Here is a 25,104-nt window from a genome sequence, read left to right on the forward strand (position 1 = left end):
AGATCAAAGCAAAATATGAATTGCAGAGCCAAAGTCATGACCCCAACTTAAGTGTGAGTTGGGTGAACCGCATCCTGCCCTCATGAGAAAATTGGTGGGGGCAGCAGATGGCTTATAGTTAGAAAATAGTTCAACTGCTTGGTTTGAAACCTGGCAGTGTAGCAGAGGAAGATTTGAGGATGTTTCCTGCTGAATTTGAATAGAATTGATAATAAATTACATATTTTGAGTTAGTTACAAGTTTAGCAGAAGCAATATAGAAATTCACATGTGTGCTTAGCATGAGCCCCTGTTGCCTAGAAGCAGCCTGAGGAGAAGAAGAAGAAGAGTTTAGATTTGATATCCCGCTTTATCACTACCCGAAGGAGTCTCAAAGCGGCTAACATTCTCCTTTCCCTTCCTCCCCCACAACAAACCCTCTGTGAGGTGAGTGGGGCTGAGAGACTTCAGAGAAGTGTGACTGGCCCAAGGTCACCCAGCAGCTGCATGTGGAGGAGCGGAGACGCGAACCCGGTTCCCCAGATTACGAGTCCACTACTCATAACCACTACACCACACTGAGAGGGATCCCAGGCTCCTTGATGGGCTGCATGGCATTTCAGTAGGAATAGTGCCAAGGTGGTGGATAGAGAAAGGAAAGTCTTCCTTTTCTGAGGGGAAAGGGTAGAGGTGTTGAAGGAAATAAGAAAGAGAAATTCTCCTTATTCTCCAGAGCCAATTGGGGGGAGGCATGGAAGGGGATGTTCCACTGTGCCAGCGTAAGTCATTCTGCAGGTGAAATGGCTTTTATTTGATACAACCCAGTTGAAATAAGTGCTAAGTACAGTGGTACCTCCAGTTACAAACTTAATTCGTTCCAGAGGTCCGTTCTTAACCCGAAACCGTTCTTAACATGAAGCGCACTTTTGCTAATGGGGCCTCCCGCTGCCACCGGCGCATGACTTCCACTCGCATCCTGGGACAAAGTTCGCAACCAGAAGCATCTACTTCCAGGTTAGAGGAGCTCGTTACCCGAAGCATTCGTAAGGAGGACGGTACATAACCCGAGGTTCCACTGTATTTTTCTTTCTAGACTCTCATTGTAATCCTGGTCTCCATCCTAATTACTACCCTCATTCAGAGAGAGAGAGAGAGAGAGAGAGAGAGAGGGAGGGAGGGAGGGAGGGAGTGTGAACACCCTTGACTATAGAATTGAGTGAACAAGGAAAGCTCTTAACACAACTTGTTAAACAAAAAGAGAGATGAGAGCAAATTATACTTGCATTGCATCTGTCAGACTGAAAGCAAGCAAGTGAGAAGGGCAGAGAGAGAAATCACCAGAGTTTCCCTCAGCTGCACTGCCTTCCCTGCTGCCACAGGCCTCCTGGGAAGGATACCAGGAATGCTCCTGTGATACCTGGACCATCTTTTCCCACAGAGACATCTTCTGCCAGAAGCATCCTGATGACTTGATGTATCTTGATATTGCTTAATAATCTTTAAAATAAAACAAATGCATGGATGCAGCTTGTAAGGCACCTTGGAAGGATTTGCATCCTAGAAGGTGGGCTATTAACAACTGCAATAATTGTTGCACTTGTGAGAATTAGGTGCCTTCATTTGTAAAAGGAACACAGCATGCCATAGGATTGGATTATTTGAAGTGTGGGAGATTAAAACGGGTGGGTCCCTAGGGAGATTGATGGGGGCTTGGCGATTCTGTGGCTTCACAAGGCTCTGTTGGAATAGCAGTTGTAGAATCACAAGGAGTTTGAAGAAGAGCATAACGCTTCTTGCGGGCCGGGGGCCAGCACCCTCCCTCCAGATTGGAGGTGAAATATCAACAAAGGACCCATTGTTCAAAGATGTGATGATGATGGCCACTAGCTTTAAAAAAGTTTATGATGTCCCACCTTTTGTACATGGTTCTCCCTCTCCTTTTTTAATCCTCGCAACAATCCTTTTAGTCAATGCTTCTCAGCCTATTTTTAAACTATAGTGAGAACTTTCAGAAAATCTCAAATATTACTATGGCTAGGTAAATGTATTAGAGCAGTTGTGGAGGACCTGAAGACTGCATTCCCTAGGTTAACCTTGCAGGTGAGGGGTGTCACATGACAGTGGAAGGGGGTGGAGTCAATGCTATAATGGGCAGGGCCAACACACACACACACAAAATAAAAACTATGCAGTCAAAATTTAGAATTACAATTTCATTCATGTTAAAAGAGCCAGCATAACACAGGTTTCTCCTTTTTCTAACCTACATTTAGAAGTAGAGGAAGCAAAAGAGGCAGCAAAGCCTCACAACTGCTAGATAATAGTTTTGTTAAATAAAAAGAGTCCTAATAAAACAAGAGAGTTGTTGCCTTCACCAGAAAACTATTGTGTTGTTCCTCCGAGGGATGATGTCATCAGGCAAAATAGGTTTCATTTCATTTCATTAGGACTGTTATTATTTGATAAATATATTTTTCAGCACCGCTTTGAAGCTTCGCCTCTTCTTTTCATCCCTCAGTTTCATTCAGAGACATGGTTGGTAAGTTACCAGAGGTCTTGGGTGAAAAGGGCAGATGACTTGTTGAGGGGAGAAAGACAAATCCTTTCATGTTGCGTGTGCCCTTTCGTAAACTTGCAAGTTAAGTGCCACATCAGTTGCTAGGCATGATTAAGTGTGCACATCTCTTCACATCTTGACAAGGCTAATCACTTTCATGAGTCCATTTCAGGAACCAAAAATATGCAAGGCAAATTAGCAGTGATTAAAAAAAATTGCACACCAGCCTTTCATGGTTCCCAGGTGTGGGGGCCCAATTTGCTACAAGGCAATTTTCATTTCTTTCTTCCTAAAAGCCCACATCTGCCAAGTACGTTGGCATCTACCGAAGCTAGGATATAAATTTCCCATGAAGCAACTTCCTTCAGGATGAATTGAGTGAAGGCTGAGCGCATAATTGTAGACTTCTAGTTTCTTTTAAAAAAAAAAAAATCTGGGAGAAAGATATTTTTATCTGCATATACAGCTGAAAATGGCTGGGAAAAGATACTTTTTTTAAAGCCTTCATATGTGAGCATATAATTACTAGAGCCTTGAACAATTTATTTATATAGATATCACACACAGAGAGCCAGTGGGGGGGGGGGGAAAGTTCTATTCTTATTAATATAATAAAAATGGGGGTGAGCTTAATGGGTTTTGACAGTAGATACTTGTGTGAACTCTATATTATACATATTTTAGGCAGCAACTTCTGTTCCACAGAAGGGAGATGCTCACTTAGGCAGAAGGGATGCTCACAAGTTACTAAGCCAGTGCAATTCAGAGGATAGAAAATTGGGTTTGTTCTGACGGATCTAGGACCAAGCTCCCTATAATTGTATAGCCTTGGGAAATTACCTCACCCACAATTTCCTATAAATAAGATCTGAATAACAAATGATGAAGGGTTTGCTGGAAGGGTAAACACCCAAGGCTACAAAAAACAGAGCAATTTTTTTTGGAAAAAAATGTACCAGTATTATGTGGCACTGAAATATAAAACTGGTAAGGAAAGGAAATTCGAAGAAGCAACAAGAAAAGGATGGTGTAGTATGGGCAGTTGCTAACTTCACTCCTGCTGACATGCAGATTTGAAAACTAGCTCCCCTTGACTCTAGGTTCCAGCCTACAATTGTGGTAGAGATCACAGGAGAGCAACTTTGTGTATCACTGCTATCTGAATTGCCCCAACAAAAAAAGTACAGGACGTGCCAATAACGTGAAGTAATATTGCCAGATATAACGCTGGCATTCAACATCATGGAGGACCTAAATTTAGCACCCAACCCATCTCTGATCCACACTTTCTATAATAATTTATAATAATAATAATTTATTATTTGTACCCCGCCCATCTGGCTGGGTTTCCCCAGCCACTCTTTCTAACTTTCTAACTTTCTTTTTATCAGGCCTGAACAAGCACAAAGAGAAAGGCATCCTTTTTGGGTCTTTCTTTTGCAGCTATACAAAGCACACGGTCCTTCTTCTCTGGCTGGACAGAACACGTGATGTCCTCCATAACTGGGGGCCTGGAGGATGCACTCCTGTTGCAACATTAAGGAACCACCACTGTGGCTGGAACTACAATTTAGTTTTATAGAAGCCTAAAGTACATAGGTTAGTCACACTGAGGTGACATTAGGAAATTTCACAACATTGTTGGGCCTAATATACCAGAACCTATTGCGCTTAAAGTTATTTTTTTACTCATTAAGAAGTTTCTATACCATCCTTCACCATCAGTTTCCAGAGTTACTTACAATTAAAAAGCACATCAGTGCAAAAACAACAATAACAAAGAACAGAATCAAGACAGCCTAAAACTCAGCAGCTGTTATGTATAAATAGAATAAAAATGTCAATTAAAAGACTTTTTAAAAACTTGGGGAGGAGGAAAAGGAGTCACAAGAAAAGTCCTGCCAGATCAAACCAAAGGCCCATTTACTTCAGCAGTCTGTTTTCACAGAGGCCAACCAGATGCCTATGTATGAGGCCAGTAAGCAGGGCCTGACTTCAACAGTGCTGTCCCAGCAACAGGGATTCAGAGGCATGCTGCTGCCAAAAATGTAAATAGTATGTACCCATTGTGGCTAGTAGCTACTGATAGCCTTTTCCTCTGTGAATTTGCCTAGTCCCTTTTAAAAGCCATCTGCATTGGTGGCCATCACTATGGCTTGTGAGAGTTTTCAGTTCCACAGTTTAACTATGTTCTTATCCTTTCAGTGCTGGTAAACACCAGGCAAGCTCCCCAAGTGAGAGAGGGTCCCAGGCTGGTCTGGCCTGATTATGGGCAGCTTCATCAAGGCAGCAAACTTGGGAGGGGTGGTGACAAAAGAGAGGAGTAAAGTGTTGGGCCCTGCACCCCCTAATCCAATCCGCTGTGCTCAGGTGTGGTGGAAGACGCTATCCCAAGTGGTGAAGTAAAAGTCAACTCTCAGACTCGTCAGTTTGTGTACGTGGAATCGGATGGCAGCGCTGCCATCTTGACCTTTGCCTCATGCAAACAAGCATGTCTCAGGCCACCGCTGCACCACAGCCGAGGAGCCTTCCTTGGCTGCCACCCACCGCCCTTAAGATGTTATACTACTGACAGGGACTGCTGGAGACGAGCATCAGCAGATGACCACAGCCGACAGGCAGATCAATGTAGGAGCAAACTTTCCTTCAGTGGTCTCCTCTTTTGTAAAAAATCAAGATGGGGTGGGAAAGTGAAACACATTTAGAAAATGGAAGATGTGACTGAACCAAGGCCATCTTGGTGTTTTGGTTTTTGGACCAAAAAGAGAAAATTGGAGTCTTGTAAAGATTCATGTATATATACCCCGAAGATGGCCTTGAAGAAATGACATCACAGCTTTGGTTCATATTATCCTTCTAATATTATCTCCATTTCACCAACAGTGAAGTGTTTTTATACTCTTATGTCACCACTCTCTCAGCTAGTGGGTTGTGGCCTGATCCAATGTGGGCCGCAACAGCAGCACTACCACCATTCAAGTATATGGGAAAAGATTAAGGAATGGATCCCCTAATGCATGTTTGGGTTAAACATGGGTCCTGGGTCTGGAAAGGTTGAAGATACCTGCTCTAGGCTTTGTAGAGAACTGTTTGCTTTTGCGTTTGACAATCAAGACCACGATTCTCAGTACAGTAGTATCATTAAGATTAGTGCCTGCAGGAGCAAAAAATTATTCATGGCTTTTTCCAGTATAGATCTTATCACCAGAGTGACAAGATAAAACCCACCCCTTCCCATTTTGTTAAATATCAAAACAGGCAAACTTAGGAATGGCTTATCATCACTGAAATTGCACTGCCTATGAAATGTAAGTTTGAGGGAAGTCGAGAAGTACATTTTCCTCTGCTGAAAGGTGGCAGGGGGAGCAGGGAAAGGAACAGCAATTGGACTGTGTTGTTATTACTGAACTGCTGGCCCTGACAAGACAACAGTTCCATTAGCCATGCTAAGTACTGTCAATAGGGTTAATGGTGATGGCCTTTGTACAAAGATCAGATGTTTGCTAAGTCAAACAGCACACAAGAGTTTGAAAGCAGTCTAATGGAAAAAAGCCCTTGAATACACTTTAGGGGAGAGCATACATCTGGCTTGTCAGAACCAGGCAAAAATAAAGGTCATATTTTCAGTACTTCCAATTCTGCTAATAAAATCCATAGAACATCAGAGATTGGAACTATACTGGTTGGATACTAATCCTAAGCAATTTTGTGGAAATTTATAAGAGCGTTGAAATAAAAAACAGTGTTAACCTTATCCTCACCTACATTAATTTTATCCTTAAAAAAAAGCAACCCACAGAGTATATATAGTATTACTCACTTGCTGCAGAAGGGGAGCAGAGGTTGGGAAACAGCAGCTTGCCGAAAGCATTCTTGTGAGTTTGAACCAGTGACTTCCTGGTTCAGTCATAAGAGCCTTGCCAGATCAAACCAAAGGCTTCTATAGCCAAGCATTCTTTTCCCCAACCAGATGCCTCTGGGAAGCTCACAAGGAGGCCATGAGCACAACTGCATTCTCCCTCAGCCACTGTTATATCCATGGCCCTGTAATTGTCCTCCAAGGTTGCTTTCAGACCTTGTGGTAAGCAAATCCTATATAGAGGATTACGAATGTTCTGCCTTTGTTATGTTTGCAAGACACACTATGTTTATCTTATTTCTTTAGAGAGAGAAAAATAAACCGCTTTATCACCAAATCTACAAGAAGTGTACACTGCACGGTAGAGTATGGTACTGTTCCAGACTATGGGGTATAAAATGGTTACATTCACGCATATGTGGTCGGGTACGGGTGCAAGGGGCAATCAGGTCAATACCTTAGGTACAGAGAGCCTTACTTAAGACAGGTGGCCCCTAATGGGGGAAGAAGATCAGAAGGCAAGAGGAAAGTTCAGCCAAGAGGTGCTTAAATATGAGGTGGAGGAGGATTTGTCAATTGGAAATACTGAGGTCTTACTAATTGTTTCTTTTCAAGAAATCTATGAAAACGCTGCGGAATCTGCAACATGCCCTGCTATTCCAGGAAGCTATGAAACAAGCTGACAATGGCTAGAGTGCCAATGGCATAAGACTTACTGAGAAGATGAACAGAGAATGAAGGGACATTCCGCGAAGCACACAACTGTGTTTATCATGAGGCGGTGGGGATGGAGGCAACAAAGAATCTCTTCAAGTACCAGTTACCTGGAATTCTCTTCCATCCCTGCAGCCACAGATGACACCACATCTTCCCATTCAATGGCTGCTGCTACTCTGCCTGACCTGGACCCACCTCACTTCTCACCTCCCTTATCATGCCAAATTGGGCATTGGTATCTTCAGAGGCATCCAAGTTAGCACAGGCTGGAATGCCTAAAAAAGGCACCAAGGTATAGTACATAATCCTACACTGCCTGATAGGGAACATCCCATCCTCAGACTTAAAAGATGGGTGGGTCATGTCCACAGGCATTTCCACATAGGGATCAGCACCTGGAGTACCAACTTAGTTCCACATAGGGATCAGCACATGAGGTACCAACTTAGTTCAATACGTGATGATTGAGTTTGGAAGGAGGGAGTTGTGTGTGTGGTAACAGGACTTAGCAGCAGTCAATGGAATAGGAGGCAGTACAAATTTGTCTTTCATCTGTCACCATGATTTCTGTCGCTATTCCACTGTTTATCTTACACAAATTCAAAAAACGGTTCACACACAAATCCAAATGTGATTATTTATAAATATTTATAAACCACTCACATTATAACATATCAGAGCAGTGTTCAAAAAAGGAAAAATAAGCAGTAAATATACACCCAAAGTGATAAATTTAAAATAAGAGTACAAAACTAGAAGATGATCAGTGGATGATATTTAAGAATTTAATTCAAAAAAAGGCTTGGGTTAATTATTTTTAAAAGTTATGCATGTACATGATACATCTAAATATAAAAGATTTTAATGTAACTATACTTTAATAAGGAACAAAACAGCCAACATAAAATAGGTTGTACTAAAATTCACAAAAAGTGGGAGGGGGGAATAAATAACTTATGGATCCAGTAATGGGGAAATTGGTAGAAAGTTGTCATACTGGTCCTGGGAATTACAAAAGGCAGTGAAATCTTTACTGAGCTGAAAGCTCCCACTTATATAAATATTTGCCTATAACATACATGTGCCTACAGTGAATGTCTAAAATTTAGTGCTATTATTAACATTTAAATATCTACAATTCCAGATCAGTTTTGCAAATGTCTAAAAACTGAGATGCACCTTGGTGAATGTTGAACAGAAACATGCTCAGTCGACATTCACTGGTATATGACCAAAATGTGAAGAAACTAAGTTGTAAGCCATTTTAGAAGTATTTATATGGCAGGGCGGCCTATTAATTCTTTAAAAATATCCATTTTCAGTTATGCATGGCCAGGCATCTGGGATTATCAGTATTCACATGTGAATGTTGATACAGGTGAAGAGAAGCAAGCTTAAAAATAACTTAACTTTCCATTTTGCCTGAAGTGGGGTTTATGCAGCTTTAAACTTTCACATACCAATGCAGAAGTGGATGGACTTTTAAAAAGGTCTGTCAGTAAGAGGTACAGATCTACATTATCAGTTTTTGCCAAACTATCCTGGGTTTTCAGTGTCCTCTCCTAGTCAAAGGGTGAAGTTCTCTTATGAAACTAAGTAGCTGGCCTAAAGCATGGCTAATTGCCGTAAAGAATACATGAGCAGACAAAACTAGGTTAATATATCCAAATTGCATCTTTTTATCATATAAAACAGGGTTAAGAGGGCAGTTGTCGAAGAAGCCAACACAGGATTATTAGTTTGCCTTTCCTTGTTCATTTATTCAATCAGATCAGAGAGGCAGGTCAAGAAGAAGTTACACTTTAAAGATTAACAAAGAGTCTAGTGGCACCTTAGTACCCAAGTCTAATGTGACATAAGCTGTCATTGGATCGAGTTCACTCCATCAGATGAATGAAGTGTTATCCTCAGTTGGGAGATGTGCACACACTTACACACACACTTACTTGGGCTGGTTACAAGTATGTGCCTGAACCCACATGTGTGTCCAAGCACACACATGGATTCATTTTTTCATGCTTTGTTACAACAAACTAACATGGGTACTCCATTTTCTCAAAGTGCTGAACTTTTCTTTCTTTTTTTTACAAGGAGACCACCTAAGTCAGAAGAAGACAACCTTCCTGCCGCAGCTGAAAAACCCAAGGGTGATAGTAGAACTCAGTGAGCATAATTAAGCATGAATCACATTTTATCACCGCCAGCTCTCTCTAACAATAGGTTGTTGTAAAATCTATTCAGCTTGCAAAGCCACAGTGGAATGAATACTCATTAGCGCTCTTCTCTGAGATGAAAAGAAACAGAGAGAGAAATAAGTGTGGTCATTTTCTGCAAAAGTAAACTATCATAGAGTGCAGTTCCTGAGGGCCACCCCGCAGCTTATGGCTTCAGTGTGAACACGCGGTAAAATAGATGCACTCAGCCAATTTCAAATGTGGTGGTGTACATTGGGTCTACCTGTGTACACACCCTTAATCTGCAATGTGCGGAACAGCCCTCCGTCATAAGGCAATTTTCTAGTGAATTAGAATCATTAATGTGTTATATTATTACACTAGACTGACTGCTTGATCTTAGGAAGACCATTGCACAGAGTTAGCAGCCTGCCTATTTTTAGCATGCTCCTTTACTACTCACAAAAGCTGCTCCCTAGTCTTTTCTATGCAAGCTCAGCTTTATAGTAAAAGGGAAAATACAGAATTACACAGAGCTACACACAAATCCCCCACGGGGTGGGGGTGGGGGAGACATGAAAGCTACAAAAAGACTTTTAAAAGAGGTGTTCAGTATAGCAGCCCACAGTTTCCAAGGTGACAAAGTCAAATTAATTACATGCAAGTGAACACATAAACACAGCTGCTTAAAACAAAAGCATGGAAACCACAGCGAAAGAGCAAAACAGATTTTGAGAGACTTTTAGTAAAGGTGGGCATCACGTTTGTAAAAAAATAATAATAATGAAATGAAATAAAGTTCGAAGGATCAAGTTTCTTTCACAAAGAAGATCAGATCAAATGAAAAGAAATGGAAGGTAATATTTTAAGTCTCACTCACCGAAGTCTGACTGCAAATCCTTTTTCAGCCCGCAAAGCATGTCTGCTATTTATCTATCAAAGCATTCAGCTAAATTGCAAGAGGCACTCCTCTCTCTCCGCCTTGGATGGCACTGGAATCACATTACAGCAGCCTCGCTCTCTCAGGCTGTCTCCCACAAGAGAGTAGGGCTCTATCGCACTCCTCCACTTAAACGGAACAAAGTCCTATTGACTCTACCAGATTGACACCCAACAAATGGTACACTCCCCTGAAATAAAATTTAAAAGCGATGTCAGTTGGAATCTCTAGATTTGGAATGCAGATTATTATTATTACTATTTTTTAAAAGGTGAACAGATCTTGATATGTTCCCTTAAGAAAATCCAGCAACAGATCTGTCAAACTGGCTGGCCACGAGGCAGAACAGGGCAAGAGTTTCTAAACGCAGGCATTAATGAATAAATTCTGGTTGAAGGTGAAGCAGCATGGACAAAACTGAACACTGGCTCCCCAGCTTCCGCAGAGAAGGCAAAGCAGGCACTTCACTCCCATCTGCATTCCAACTTAGCGCACGCTGGGGGAGAGCAGCCATCAGCCCACATGGGTGGTGCGCTCTCGTCTTTCAGGCAGCCTTTTGTTGCTCTCACCCAGGAAAAGAAAATCCATAGCAGTCCCCAGAAGGCTGGATTTAAACCTCTTCCTTTGTGTTTCTAAGCCAAAATGCTTTCCCTCCCTTTGCTCAATCCAGCGGCACAAGTGCAAGTTGGAAGGCAGCAGCGATGACTTAAAGGTAAAAGAGGAGGAAAATATTCTAAGTTGCAGGCAGCAACATTGTCAGAGTGAGGGAGAAGACTGCAAGTGCTGCAATACTGCTCCACACCACTCTTTGCTCTCTCTCTCTCTCTCTCTCTCCACCCCCTTTGTCAACCGACAACTGCACGGCCTCCAGCACCTTTCAAGGCAATGTCAAGCTGCTGCCAAAGCATTATGCTCCCTTCTCTAAACACAGAGCCAGGGCACAGGAGCATGAAGCAGCAGTTCTGTCGCCTGATAACTCAATTTAACCCTTCTTCGCAGGGCAAACTGGCCAGCCGTGTGAAGATTCGCATTGCCTGCTTTGCGGACTTCGGATGGTAGGCAGCTAAGTTTTACTCAGAATAAATCATCTTATATCAATGCACCTAATGTAGTTATGTTCATTAATTTCAATGGGCCTACTCTGAGTAAAACATAGTTGAATACCACTCTGCAGAGTCTGTTCCCCCCTTCTATTACTTATAATAAGCACCAAAAAGCTGAATATGGACTCTAATATGAAGGAGGGAAAAGGAGCAGACACAATTGCACCTTGCTGGACAACAGAGATTGCAGTGTTGAACCTTAGGGAAGTAGCAGTATTTCTCCCTAGAAGTACCAACTGGCACAGGAAGAAATTTGGGCGGTGGTCACTCAAGCTGAGGCTACTAATTCATTTTAGTCTTAAGAGTTGGGACTACAAGGGTCATGCAGGAATCTTTCCCCTAACGTAAAGCTTGAACCCACAAATTTGAGATTAAGAATCTCAAGCTCTACTGACTGAGCTACATATATTCAATGCACTGATTCAATGTGCCGGACAGTTGCGCACCACTCCACCTGCATATGCCCGTAGTCTATGGCTTTGCAAATGCTTGCAATCTTTATGGAGAAAACGCTGCACTGGGTTGCTGAACTGGTTTCAGTACTAAAATGTCATGGACATGCAAAGAAGAAGAAAAGATGAACTTTCTACCTGACTGCTTGCCACAACCTCACAGGAATACAGAGGCACTGGCTTCTCCAGAGGATGGGGGGGGGGGTGTGCATGACGCGCCATCGCAAGGAGCCAGCAGATGGAGCCAAACGCCTTCTGAAAATTGAGGGGGCCCAATTTGGCCCCAATACATTCATGGGGCCGAAACTACCTTGGCCCCTAGGAGTCAATGCCCATGTAGAAATATATTTAGCTGCCTTATACCATTGGTCCATCTAGCTAAGTATTGCTTACACTGACCCACAGCAGCTCTCCAGGATTTCAGGCAGGAACCTCTCCCAGTCCGAACTGGGGAGGTCAGGGATTGAATCTGGGTTGTTTTCTTCATGCAAAGCAGATGCTCTTATTATTCAGCAATGATCCTTCTACAGAATGACCAAAAGTGCTCTCAGCCCAACAAGTGTATTTGGAAATCTGGCACCTGGATAGCTCAGTTGGTTAGAGCGTAGTGCTGATAACACCAAGGGTGCAGGTCCGATCCACATATGGGATTGCAGGGGGATGGACTAGATAAACATCAGGGCCCTTTCCAACTCTACACTTCTATGATCCTATGATTCTATGATCTCTTACTGCCCAGTTTAAGGAAAGCAAACCTTGAGGTTGCTACACATACAAAAAGTAGCAAGGCAGATTCTGGAGAAGAGTTGATATTGCAAAAGGAAGGCATAGATCCAAGGCAAGCCCACAAGGCCACCCTGCACGACCCTGTCTTTCCACACTTCATAACATATTGGCCACGATCTGACCAAAGTTAAGACTTTTTATGTCATATTGATTTTTTGAGAGAGCCGAGCATATACTTAAAATCTCTCACTGAAACCAGAGTGACATAAAATTGCTCGACTTTGGCTTGCTTGTGTCTATCATAAATGGCTGGACGTTGTGCTATCCGACTGCCCCTTTCGTCTTCCTTTAGGATAGGCTTGAGGGGAAGAGGTTCAAGAAGGCACATTCCAGCCAGTTCTTTATTTAAAGATCAGACACCCAGGGATTACCCAGCCCAACATTCTTGACACTCACTGCCCAAGCATTTCCCATTCATGATGTGCTTCAGAACAGCATGCCTGAGTTTTTAATAACACTGAATTCTTATAACGCTACACCAATATGCCCGAACTCATGCTAATGAATCCAATGCAGTGTGCTAAAAATAAAATGGTGTGGGGAGAAGACCCTGAAAATGGGGCGATGAAGATGCTTGATTGCATAACTGGAAAAGTTTCCCCTTTGAAAGTTAGCATGGGTAGAACAGTGGAAATGTTGTATTATGTATTTAAATAAATAAATAAAGCTAGTGATAAAGATTGTACAAGACAATGGCCACAAATGGGAGGTGCAAATTTTTGTCTTCATTAGACATGGGAAGTCTCTTTCTTTAACAAAATGGAGAAATGGAAGAACCGTGCTGAGTACTGTGTCCAGTTCTGGGCACCACAATTTAAAAAGGATATTGACAAGCTGGAACATGTGCAGAGGAGGGCAGTCAAGATGATAAACCTACTGGGAACCAAGCCTTATGAGGAATGGTTGGAGGAGCTAGGTATGTTAAGTCCAGAAAAGAGAAGACTGAGAGGAGACACGATAGCCATCTTCAAATATCAAAAGGGCTGTCACAAGGAAGATGGAGCAAGCTTGTTTTCTCCTGCTCTGGAAGGTAAGACCTGAACCAATGGATTCAAGTTACAAGAAAGGAGATTCTGACTACGTATCGGGAAGAACTGTCTGACAGTAAGAGCTGTTGCTGTTCAACAGTGAAACTGACTCCCTCAGAAGGTGGCAGGTTCCTTGCTTGGAGGTTTTTAAGCAGAGGTTGGATGACCACCTGTCATGTATGATCTAGTTGAGATCCCTGAAATGCAGGAGGTTGTACCTGAGGATCCCCGGGATCCCTTGCAACTCTACAATTCTATAATTCTATGGTGATGTGGATACTTCCCTTTCTCGCACAATAACCTAAAAATAGCAGGTTATGGCTTTAAATTGCTCCAAATATTGGTAATCATCATGCATGGAGGCTCATGACATGATTTGGGCTATGCCACCAGAGGCTTCTGTTCTTTTGCGATTTGCCTTAATACTTAATTTCAATATAATGGAGAGATACAAATACAGAATAACCCACATATATGCAGTAACACCTGCCTCCAAATGAGGGTTGTGAAGTGTTTGCCAGACCTAATGAATCTTTATGGCTACTCTAACATTCATATCATGCCTTTCTTCCATCATGGCAGCATGCATAAAATTCTCAAGCAGTCACCATCCAATGACTGACTAGAATCAGACCTGCTTAACTTCAGCAAGGTAGTGTCTTCACATGCTTTTAGGTCATACCCTGAAACCCATTAAAAAAGAAGAAGATGAAACAGACAATTGTGACAGACAGTGGAAATTAACCATGGCACTATGATTTATGCACAGTAACATCTCTACCTTGGGACAAAGTCACTTGCTTAGGGTTCAAGTGCCTTGAGCAGAAAGCTAAAATTAGCAAAATCAAAAAACCAAAGCACACAGAGGAGAATTATACCCTGTAATTTGTTATTAAGGGGAAAACACCACAGTTGTCTTTGATAAATGCAATTAGTAACAGAGTTGAGTTTGCAATTAGAATCCCTTCACACACTGCATAGCATTTCCCAAGAAAAATCATTGGGTGAGCTTTGGAAATTTTTCAGAAAAAATGATTCTGCTGGAAACTGCTAATTTGGAGTAGGTACAATGCATTAGTTAAAAATGACAATGAAGCTGATTGTATTAATAGTGTACCCTTTTTAATCTTGCTTGCACACACACACACACACACACACACACACACACACACACACACAATATATGCATTAAGAAACCTGAACCATCATGGTAATTGGATTAAACATAGTAGGTATGGTTTTTTCCTAGAATACCTCAAACTAGCCCTGCAATTAACTTTTGTATAATGAATGTCCAGAGTGAGGTTATAGCAACACAGCACATTGTGAATGAGAAACCTGTAGCCCTCCAGATGTTGATGGACTGCAATTCTCATTATCCCTGACCACTGGCCATGCTAACTGGGGTTGATGGGAGTTGAAGTCCCACAACATCTCAAGCACCACAAGTTCCCCACTTCTGTTCTGTTTGAATGACAGTCCAGTCCAAGACCAGCTAAAACAGAAAGATAAGTAAGAAGGAGAACAAAGGCCCTTCAGCAAATACCACCTGGGTAGCAGACCGGGCAGGTCTGTTAGGGTGACATTTCTTGTATTTCTATTTAAAAATAAAATATAATTTTGAGAAGTTATTTCTGAATTTACACTTATGAAGTTAGCCTATGTCAACTGCATTCAGATCTGCCCCATCTTTTGCGCGTGTAGGACTTCAGGGTGAAGCTCTAGATTCATGCTTGCTCCAGAAGCAGGACTGGAGTGCAGCTTTCGGGAGTCACCTGTACTAGAATGTGAAAAGGTATGTATATATGTGTATATATAATTGTTTGTTTATTTGAAGATTTTTCCAATTACAGAAGAGCAGCTCACTACTCAGACTTTCATTAACCAGCTTTACATTCAGCACTCATTTAAAGCCTAACCACCAATTTACGGTTACATATTTTTCTTCCAGAGTCACCAGAGATCAAATTCTTTGTATTGTATTGTATTGTATTGTATTGTAACACACAATATCTTTAAAAGTCAGGCCTCTTACACATTTTCCTGTTTAGAGTAAACATATAAAAACTACACACCAAAAAGAGTTACCGTATATGCCAAAAATGGGAACCATTATTCTGAGAATGCACCATTCAAATTAGGATAGACCTAATCTGCACAGGTATTTTAAGGTAAAGGGACTGCTGACCATTAGGTCCAGTCGTGACCAACTCTGGGGTTGCGGCACTCATCTCACTTTATTGGCCAAGGGAGCCGGGCGTACAGCTTCTGGGTCATGGGGCCAGCATGACTAAGCTGCTTCTGGAGAACCAGAGCAGCACACGGAAGCGCCGTTTACCTTCCCGCCGGCGCGGTACCTATTTATCTACTTGCACTTTGACGTGCTTTCAAACTGCTAGGTTGGCAGGAGCAGGGACCGAGGAACGGGAGCTCACCCCATCGTGGGGTAAAAGCAACTGCAATATTTTAAGACAGAATATTTATTGATTTATTTCATAACATTTATGCCCCACTAAATTGTAAAAAAACCCCACAAAGCAGTTGACAAAGAAAAGAAAACAAAAAGATTGTAAAACTGCAAAGCCCCCCATTTTTTTTTAAATATTCAAGCATAAAACCAGTAAAACTAAAAACTAGACGAAAACACACAAGTTCACCCTGTCACCGGGATTTGAACCGCCGACCTTCTGATCAGCAAGTCCTAGGTTCTGAGGTTTAACCCAAGGGCCACAGGTATTTTATCCACCATAAAAGCAATCCCCATTCTTTGACCAAACCACCCCTTAATATGTGGCACCTGGAGGGCATTGCAAAGGAGTTGCACAAGAGGAAAGTCAGGAAAGCTTGCAGATGCCCAAGCCTGCAAGTTCATTATAGGAATTGATAAAATATTTCCTTCAAGACCAGGATCTCATCACAACACAGACCCATAGGGCTTCTCTAGGTATCTTTCCATAAAGATGGGATTCCTCTAGGCATTCTTAAAAGCTAATTCATCATCAATAATTGGCACTGCAAGATAAATGGACCTTTCCAACAAGCAATTATAGCTCTTACTTCAGAGATAGAAGCTGCCAGTGCACAAAAAGAAGGGAGAATATTCTCGTTGAGTTTTTGTCTAGAGTCGTCCTCATTAACATTCTGTCTTCCTCAGAATTGGAATCCAATGAGAATTACCATACATGTTTGGCTACACAATATTTCAGTAAACAACCACATCCATCTTGGGCCTACTAAAGCTACAGCAGCATTGGCAGAGTCGGTAGCTAGGAGGCTTAAAAAAAGAAGAATCAGTCAGCTAGGAGCACCACACAGGATTGTGATTAATGGGAGAGAAGGGGATGCCAAAGTGACCCTCCATCTGACACCGGCCTCTTTGAAGTTCCAGGATTATGCAACATGCATAACATCTATACCTAATCAGACTGGAATGCATGCCAAGATAACAGACTGATATTCAGTTCCATGAAGCACTTTAGAGCAAGTGGAAAATTATTCTTTATTCTTATTTTAAAGAAACCGATGGCATCGTAGGACCAGAGATATTTATCAGATAAGAGTATTCACTAAAGACTTGAGAGAAACTACTGTCACAGCATAACATGTGGAATTGCTTTTACACTGATCTATTTTCTTTCCATATTTCTGAAGAAAAATTGTGAAAAGGAGATGGACAGAGAGGAACATAATTTCAAAGGCACACACACAACCTCCGATAGCTAAGAGATACACAAATGAGTTGATAGTTATGTGCTCCATGCAATGGTATGCGACACGAAGAGACACCCAAAACCTCAGACAGTGCACCAAATTTAGAACACAGTGATCTTCTGAGTTGGAGAAGGAAATCCATTCTATGTCTCATGGCCTAATGCCTTCTTATTAGATCCTAAAGAGTCTAGACTGGTTCCCAGTAAATTTCTGAGCACAATTCAAAGTGTTGATGCTGACCTTTAAAGCCCTAAACGGCCTCAGCCCTGTATACCTAGAGGAGTGTCTCCAACTGTGTCATTCAGGCCGGACACTAAGATCCAGCTCCAAGGGTCTTCTGGTGGTTCCCTCACTGTGAGAAGTGAAGTTACATGGAACTGGGCAGAGGGCCTTCATGGTAGTGGCGCCCGTCCTGAGGAATGCCCTCCTATCAGATGTTGAACAACTACAGTGGTACCTCGGGTTACAGATGCTTCAGGTTACAGACGCTTCAAGTTACAGACTCTGCTAACCCAGAAATAGTACCTCGGGTTAAGAACTCTGCTTCAGGATAAGAACAGAAATTGTGTGGTGGCAGCACAGCGGCAGCAGGAGGCCCCATTAGCTAAAGTGGTACCTCAGGTTAAGAACAGTTTCAGGTTAAGAACGGACCTCCAGAACGAATTAAATTCTTAACCCGAGGTACCACTGTATATGACTTTTAAAAGCCATCTGAACGCAGCTCTGCATAGGAAAGTTTTTAATGTTGGATGTTTTATCTTTTTTCATATATATATGTTGGAGGCTTCCCAGAGAGGCAGTGAACATAATAATGGTGTCAGTGAACAGTGTTGGACATTCAGGGAACTGGGGCTCAAATTCCTGTTTAGCCATGCATTCACCGAGAGACTTTCTGCCGGTTGCTCTAGAGGTGCTCAAGATTGCAGCTGGTGGGGGGTGTTTGTGCACATTGTTCCACAGCCCCCTTCACCTATTACATTAATGCACCAGGAGATTCATCTGAACCCCCTTCTCTCTTTGCCTAACATACCTTTCAGGGTTGTTGCAATGGCAAAAAGGAAAACTTATTGACTGCCCTTTTGAGCCCTTTATGGGGAAGTGGTACAAATGCGGCACATTTAAGTATTTCCTCTTTTTAACACGCACACACACACACTCCTTTGTCTACTGTAGGAAAGGATTTCAGCATGTTACATGATCTAGTAGAAATGTAAGATACGCTACCATGGTAAATAATACCCACACAAGGCTTTAAAGAAAGCAAAGCCCTCAATCTTATCTTTTCTTCCGATTTCATGCAATCCCTTGGCACCAGAATCTTTTCTGGGACACTTTGCCAAGCCAAATGGAAAACTAAGTGAGTAGGTCATCACTCTTAATAGGTGTCACATACTTTCTTTTCAATGAGTAACAGTGTAACAATGCATTAACGAGAAATGAAACAGCATGTTAACACTAATTTGCATAGCATTAAACCATGATGCTTTGCTTCCTCGTTCTCCTTTGAAACCATCCTGACCTGCATACGAATCAAGATAAAATTTAATTGCTGGAATATTCAACAGAAGCACTGCGTTTCTGCTTAATAAGACTTCATTTTTACCCTAGCGCATCAGACACCTTTTCTCCAAGGTGCTATATCTGAGCTACTTCAAATGCAAACATATCTTCCCGGGGCTTAATTTTAATAAGCATTGCAACAGGATACACTTTAAAAGCCGATTGCCACATTTTGCAAAAGAGGAAATAAAAAATTAAACGTGTGCATTATGATAAAGCAGGCAATATCCCGGGCATAGGAAGGTAGAAATATTCAAACACAAGTAGCATAAAGAGCTTCCATGACACACCAGCTCACAATACAAAGTGAACATTAGCTTCCCTGGAAGGACTTTATGAAACAGACAGAACAGAAAGAACGTGGCTAGGGCCTGGGGGTGTGGGGAGTCCAAGTGGGTATAGAAGGAGAAGCTTAGTGACGGGGGCTTTTTCCAGCTGGGGGAGTTTGCACAACAAATTCAGATAAGGTTATTCCCCACCAATAGTCCATGGGACGAGGGCTCCCAGTCATATCATTTCCAATGGGAAAAAATGGCATTGCAATGGGAAAAAATGTGGCACGATAGCCTCATTTTCTCATCAGTTCCAGTCCCCTCCCAAGCAAAGCAACATGCTCCGATGGAGCCTCAAAAGTACTGCTACAGTCTTCACCTGGCCTCAGTGGAAGTTGTTTGGGTCTAGACCAGCGGTTCTCAACCTGTGGGTCCCCAGATGTTGTTGGACTACAACTCCCATCATCCCTGAGCTCTGGCCTTGCTAGCTAGGGGTGAAGGGAGTTGTAGTTCAACAACATCTGGGGACCCACAGGTTGAGAAAGGCTGGTTTGGACAGAGGAAGGGCACTTGAAGAATTCATTCTGAAGTGAACAGGCCAGATCTGCACCTCTTGGACTAATATGGGGATGAGAATGATCCCATCCTTTGGACTTCTCTGAATTTTTGCAATGCAGTTCCCAGCTTGGAAAACAATGTGTATAAAAACACACATCTTAGGGGAAAAAAATATTTACAAACCCGTGCTTTCTGTGATTCCCCACCCCCAATTCTTGCAGGTTTCCTTTTTTAAAAAAAAATCACAGATTAATGATGAAACAAGATGAAATGGACTCATGAATGACCACAGGTAAAACTAAAAAGGAACAGAAATAGGTTGATCTTTCGATCCATAAAAGGAGTCTCAAGGACCTGCAGAACTTTAGCAAGCTCAAACTAACATTCAATTCTTTTCAGATTTAATACTATCTTTGGGCTCATCTACACTTCTGTTTGGGAAAACCTTATCTTCAGCACTGAAGCAGCATAAACGTCCATTGGGTTTTCTCTGGAATTGACAGTTTGCTCTGATTTAGTGCTAAAGAGCAAGTTTTCTGGGGGAAAGCAGTGGGGCAAAGGTGAAATTGCTCAGTCCCCTGCTGAGAAAAGCTTGGGACAAGCGGAAAACCACTTGAACCCCTGCTTTCGGGGCATGGGAAAAGTGGAAGTGGGGATGAGCCCTTAGTCTAAAGTTGTTCAATGCTTGTGTTCAGAGACATGCCCAGTTTGCAGCTTTTAAAGTGCTTCCTTGCCTCAGCCAACAGATCAGGAAGGAAAAGGCTGACTCCAACTAAGTCACTTTAGCATCCACAAACACAGTCTCAGTGTTACAGAAGGAATCCACACCAGACGACAAACCCATGTACTTAACCTGTTTGCCCAAAACATCCTGCTCACCATGAGAAAACCTAAATGGCTCTGACTTGCTTGTCAGAGATGACCATACCTTTTTTTTCTTATCTCATGGGAACACATTGTTGTGCTGGTCCAAATTGTGTCACTGTTGGTGCATGTTATTTGAAAACTGATGAAGACTATATTTAATTAAGACAAATCTTAAGACAAAGGTGCATCTTAATATCAAGTTAAAATAAATGCACAACAGTGGCATTTGCACTGCTTGCGGTTGGAACTAGGACTGGAAGACAGATTAAGCATCTCTTCTGGCAGTGGTGTGAAAAGCAGCAGTTGGAAACCGGGAACCAAGTATGCTTGGTTTAGGCAGGCTCTACGGACGCAGGGACTCTGTAAAATGAAAGCCATAGATTCAGCTAAGAAACTGCAAAGAGACAAATATGGACATTTTAAGTCATTATCATTTCAGCTGGAATACTTTAATTGAAAACAACTAATCTTCCAGCAGGTTGCTGAAGGTTTTATAAGCCAAATGGTCTGAGTTTTCTTTTGTATTCATGCTGCAATGACTGCAGGGCAGCATATGCCGCTTTTGCGGTCTCTGCCTGCAACAGACTCTTTAATCAGGAGCAGGGACACTACTCAACCTTATTTCTCATGTAGAAACAGGCCCAGCACAAGCAGCCACTCACTGGCCTGCTTCCCAGGCTCCTGGATGCTTTACAGTGGTGAGTGGGATGCTTTTTTTGAACAGGAGCTCAGCTCAGCTCCCACCAGTTTAAGTTCCCACCGAAGACATTGATTTTGGGTCTCCCAAGATCCAGTTTCATTGGATGACCCCAGGTTCTAGAATTATGAAAGACAAGAGGCAAACACCTCCACATTCATTTTCGTTCCGCTAGGCATAATTTTATACATCTTATGGCCAATGGCAACTACTGTGGCTACTTTTTTTAGAAAAGAAAGAAGACAAGTTGACACCTGCTTGCAAATGTGTGGTCTGGCCCTTTATTCCTGTGCTGTTGCATCACTACAGTGTGAAATGTTTAAGAGAGACATAGAGGGACTGATGTAGATATAAAACAGAGGTCGGCAACCTAAGGTCCATGGGCCGGTAGTGGCCCACGGGGCTCATCTACCTGGCCCATGGTAACCCCTGCTGCCCCCCGCTCTTACTGGCATGGTGCAGCACAGGGACAGACTTCCGGGTTGATGGCATCTGTGCACATGCGCTCCTCCGACCCGGATGTATGCCAGAAATAGTGTGTGCACATACACGTGTGGGACGGAGAAGAGCTCGCTATTTCTGGCGCACATCCTGGTTGGAGGAGCTCCAGAAAGAGCATGTGCACAAGCAAATGGGCACTCCTCGGACCCAGAGGAGCATGCGTGTGCACACGCTCCGGCCCATTCTCCGACAGATGGAGCGTGGACCGGCCCATCGTTCGGTAAGCTTGCTGACCCCTGATATAAGATGATCTCAAATGCACACAGAAGAACTTTTGTAGGGTGGGGTGGGGAATCAAACAAGAATCTTGGGTATCAGCCTGCAGATACAGAGCCTGCATAACTCTTAGATTACTCACAGATAAAAGCAAGTATTTGCGAACCATTTTTGTCCATACTTTTTAAAAAAACCAACCAGTTTAAAATGCAGATTCTGTCTTGCCCTGTTTTTTTTGTTTTAAGTTGCAACAGGCAAAGCAAGCAATATATCCTTCAAGCAGACTCAAGATCATGGAGTCACAGTATAAGGCTCACAGGTTTTTACTGGAAAACTTGAAAGGTGTCCAAGACATAAAATTTAATAGAAAGATTCCTGCCATTTCCATTAACACCCCCCAAGATTCTATCATATAGTGCCTGTAGAAGTAAAACCTTAAATTTTTCTGATTTCCAACCATGAAAGTGTTTTTCACCTCTTAAAATCCTGTGAAGGTGAAAGCAAAGGCTACTTTCACATAATGACTAGTCTGGCTGAAACTGGCCCAAGACGTTTAGGTCCTATTTTGAAGTGTGTGAAAGTGGTAGCAGCTCCACACCCAAATAACTAAAATGGATAAGACAGTAACCGCTTACCTGGGGCACTGGGAGGGTAGCCTTTGCTGCTCGGTGCAGCTGTGGCATGGCCCCGGGGGACTATGTTTCACTTCCTGCGCAGTGGGGGTTGGGATGTTTGGCCCTTCCCTCCCAACTGAGCAGGCATTGGCCCATACAAACAAGCCAACCAGTAACCCTGGAGAGGACGGGCTTCCAGCCCCTTGAAATGAGGGCCATACCTAGAGTGCCCCCCCCCCGGATTGCCACTGGATTTAGCACCCACCCACCCTGTCTGTATGTCCCCTGCCCACAGGTGAGCAGGCAGTGCCCTCTGTGGCACCCTCTTGGCTCATCACCCATTGTGGGTGAACAGGTAGTGCTCCCCTAAATCCGCCTCTGGAGCATGTTGGTAGAAGACTTTTGCAGGCCTATTTTCATTGAATTCTATACCTAGGTAGCCCATGCCACTCCTTCCAACTCAATGGGAGCTTCTACACAAGATTTGAATGCAACTCATAACAGAGAACGGCATGTGAGCTAGTGCAGTCTACAGTTCATCCTGCTTCCTGTACCCAATTAGCTCTTTTCTGGATTCAGTGTGTGAAATGCACACCCTCCATTAATTTACTAAGCTTTCTGCAGCCAGTCTGACCACCGATTTGAAGCAATCCTCATCCTGTCAACTGTCCTGCATTATTGGGCACTTTTTCTTCTTTTTTTGGGGGGGGGGGAGGACATTTTGCATGCATCCCACCCACCCCTTCACTGGACACATTTGCTTTCGCCATGGAGCAAGGATGCACATTGCTTATTATTTTGCACAGCTAATAATTACATTTCACTAGACTTAAATAATTACACAAGACTTAAAATAATTTCAGAATAAGGAGACACATTTGTAACACAAATGAGCACTCTGAATTAAGGAACGACTAAATAAAGACATCAAGGCCTTTTAGCACTGCTGATGCTGTTTCTTCCACAATGAGCTGGCCCTGGAATTGAAAGTGTGGTTCAACACAACACTTAATATAGCCTATAGCCTCACTACACTGCTCTTTTCGGTGCCAGGAGCAGACCTTTTTATTTCTCCAGACCTTTTATTGCATTTAAGCTCAATCACTTTTATCTGTTCTGGTTTTCCTGACAGTTTTAAATACTCAGTAACGTTGGCTGACTTTATAGTAGACCATCGTGGAATCTTGTGATGAATGGCAGTATACAAATTTTAAATAGGATCCTATATTGCCCCAGTTTATATCCTGCCCTTCTTCCTGAAAGAGCCCAGGGAGCCCAAGACCAAGAGAGCCCATCCTCCGACAAGCTTCACCTTCCTTTAAGACCAACTTCCAGAGGACCTCTAGCAAAGAGGGAACTAGTCACATGGCTGAAGTGAAGAGGGAGCTTGATGAAGCCCAAGGCCTCCTTGTATCAGTTATCATTTACTTATTTCATAAAATGTATATACTGCTTGACTGCAAAAAAAGGAAAAAATTCAAAATGGTTTACAAAAAGAATGAAACCATGACATTATTAATAAAAACAATTTAAGTCCAGTCAGATGGATGGCATAGAAAATAATAAAATTATTGTTATAATTCTTCAGAAAATTAACACCAGCAATAAACTAAAAACACCAGCATTCTAAATATCTGGAAAGCCTTGTTTAAAAGGGGAAAAAATGTTTTTAGCAGGTGACAAAAAGAGTACAGTAAAAGTGCCTGCCTGATATCAGTAAGAGTAAGGAGTTCCGAAGTGCAGATACCACCACACTAAAAGATTGGTTTCTTACAAATATGGAACAAGTAATATGTTACAGTACCAGTTCCATAGATCAACTCAGTCAGTGGTACATAAGACTCTTAATCTCAGAGTCGTGGCTTCAAGCCCCATGTCATGGTGGAACGTTTGTTGTCTCTGAACGCATATGGGCAGGGGCCAAGGGGCACAATCCTGCTGTCAGCCTGCCCGCCCACAATATATAGCCACATAATTTGTGGCGGGTTTTCCCAGAAGCAAAGTTTTAGTAACCTATCAACGCTACAGATTTAAGATGTTTCAACAGCTAGGGTTGCTGCCCCAAGTTCTGGGAATCCTGGGAGCCATCGCTTCGTGAAAGTGCCTAGGTAAGAGGAAGCAGAATTTCCAGCTGCCTCACAAACTTACCACTTTCAGGATTCTGTGTGGGAGTAGAAACGGAGCTGCGGTTACTCAAGGCGAATATTTAACATGACATCAGCATCAATCCAAATAATATAAAAAAAACACACACACCAGAAAAGCATGAGATCCAAGTAGAAAGCAGGCGAAAGCAGGTACTGTGTTTTCTTCAAGATGAACTTTGGGCTTTACGTAGAACACAGGCTTCAGTCTGGGTGGCGGAGGGGGAAAAAGAAGAGCAGGCTGCCACTAGCTCCTCTTTATTAGCACCGAGGGACCCAAAACACATAGCAGGCTTTTTTCCCCTTGACCAGACAGTCTCCGGCTTGGCAGCATTGCCTGGAGTCACTTACCCATGCCTTTCAGTTAAG

The 25,104-nt window shown here is 42.6% G+C and overlaps 1 protein-coding gene across 15 annotated transcripts in view; it reads right to left on the reverse strand.

Moving 5' to 3' along the window:
- The window catches only part of GRIP2 (glutamate receptor interacting protein 2), a 389,440-nt gene that overhangs the window by 99,542 nt on the left and 264,794 nt on the right, over positions 1-25,104 (reverse strand). The window contains exons 1-2 of one of the 15 annotated variants that reach the window (XM_080996890.1): positions 10,796-11,013; positions 10,167-10,416 (exon numbers count right to left, since the gene is read on the reverse strand). The exons of 11 other annotated variants lie outside the window; for them this stretch is intronic. In XM_080996890.1, the coding sequence (XP_080853016.1) occupies positions 10,167-10,206 (40 nt within the window). In that variant the 5' untranslated portion in view covers positions 10,207-10,416; positions 10,796-11,013. Of the gene's footprint in view, positions 1-10,166; positions 11,015-25,104 lie in introns of those variants that run through there. 3 more of the 15 variants (XM_080996891.1, XM_080996892.1, XM_080996889.1) reach the window with 3 other exon arrangements.

This window comes from Podarcis pityusensis (assembly GCF_964106645.2).
Source record: "Podarcis pityusensis genome assembly, chromosome: 2".
In the NCBI taxonomy this organism is placed as follows: Eukaryota; Metazoa; Chordata; class Lepidosauria; order Squamata; family Lacertidae; genus Podarcis; species Podarcis pityusensis.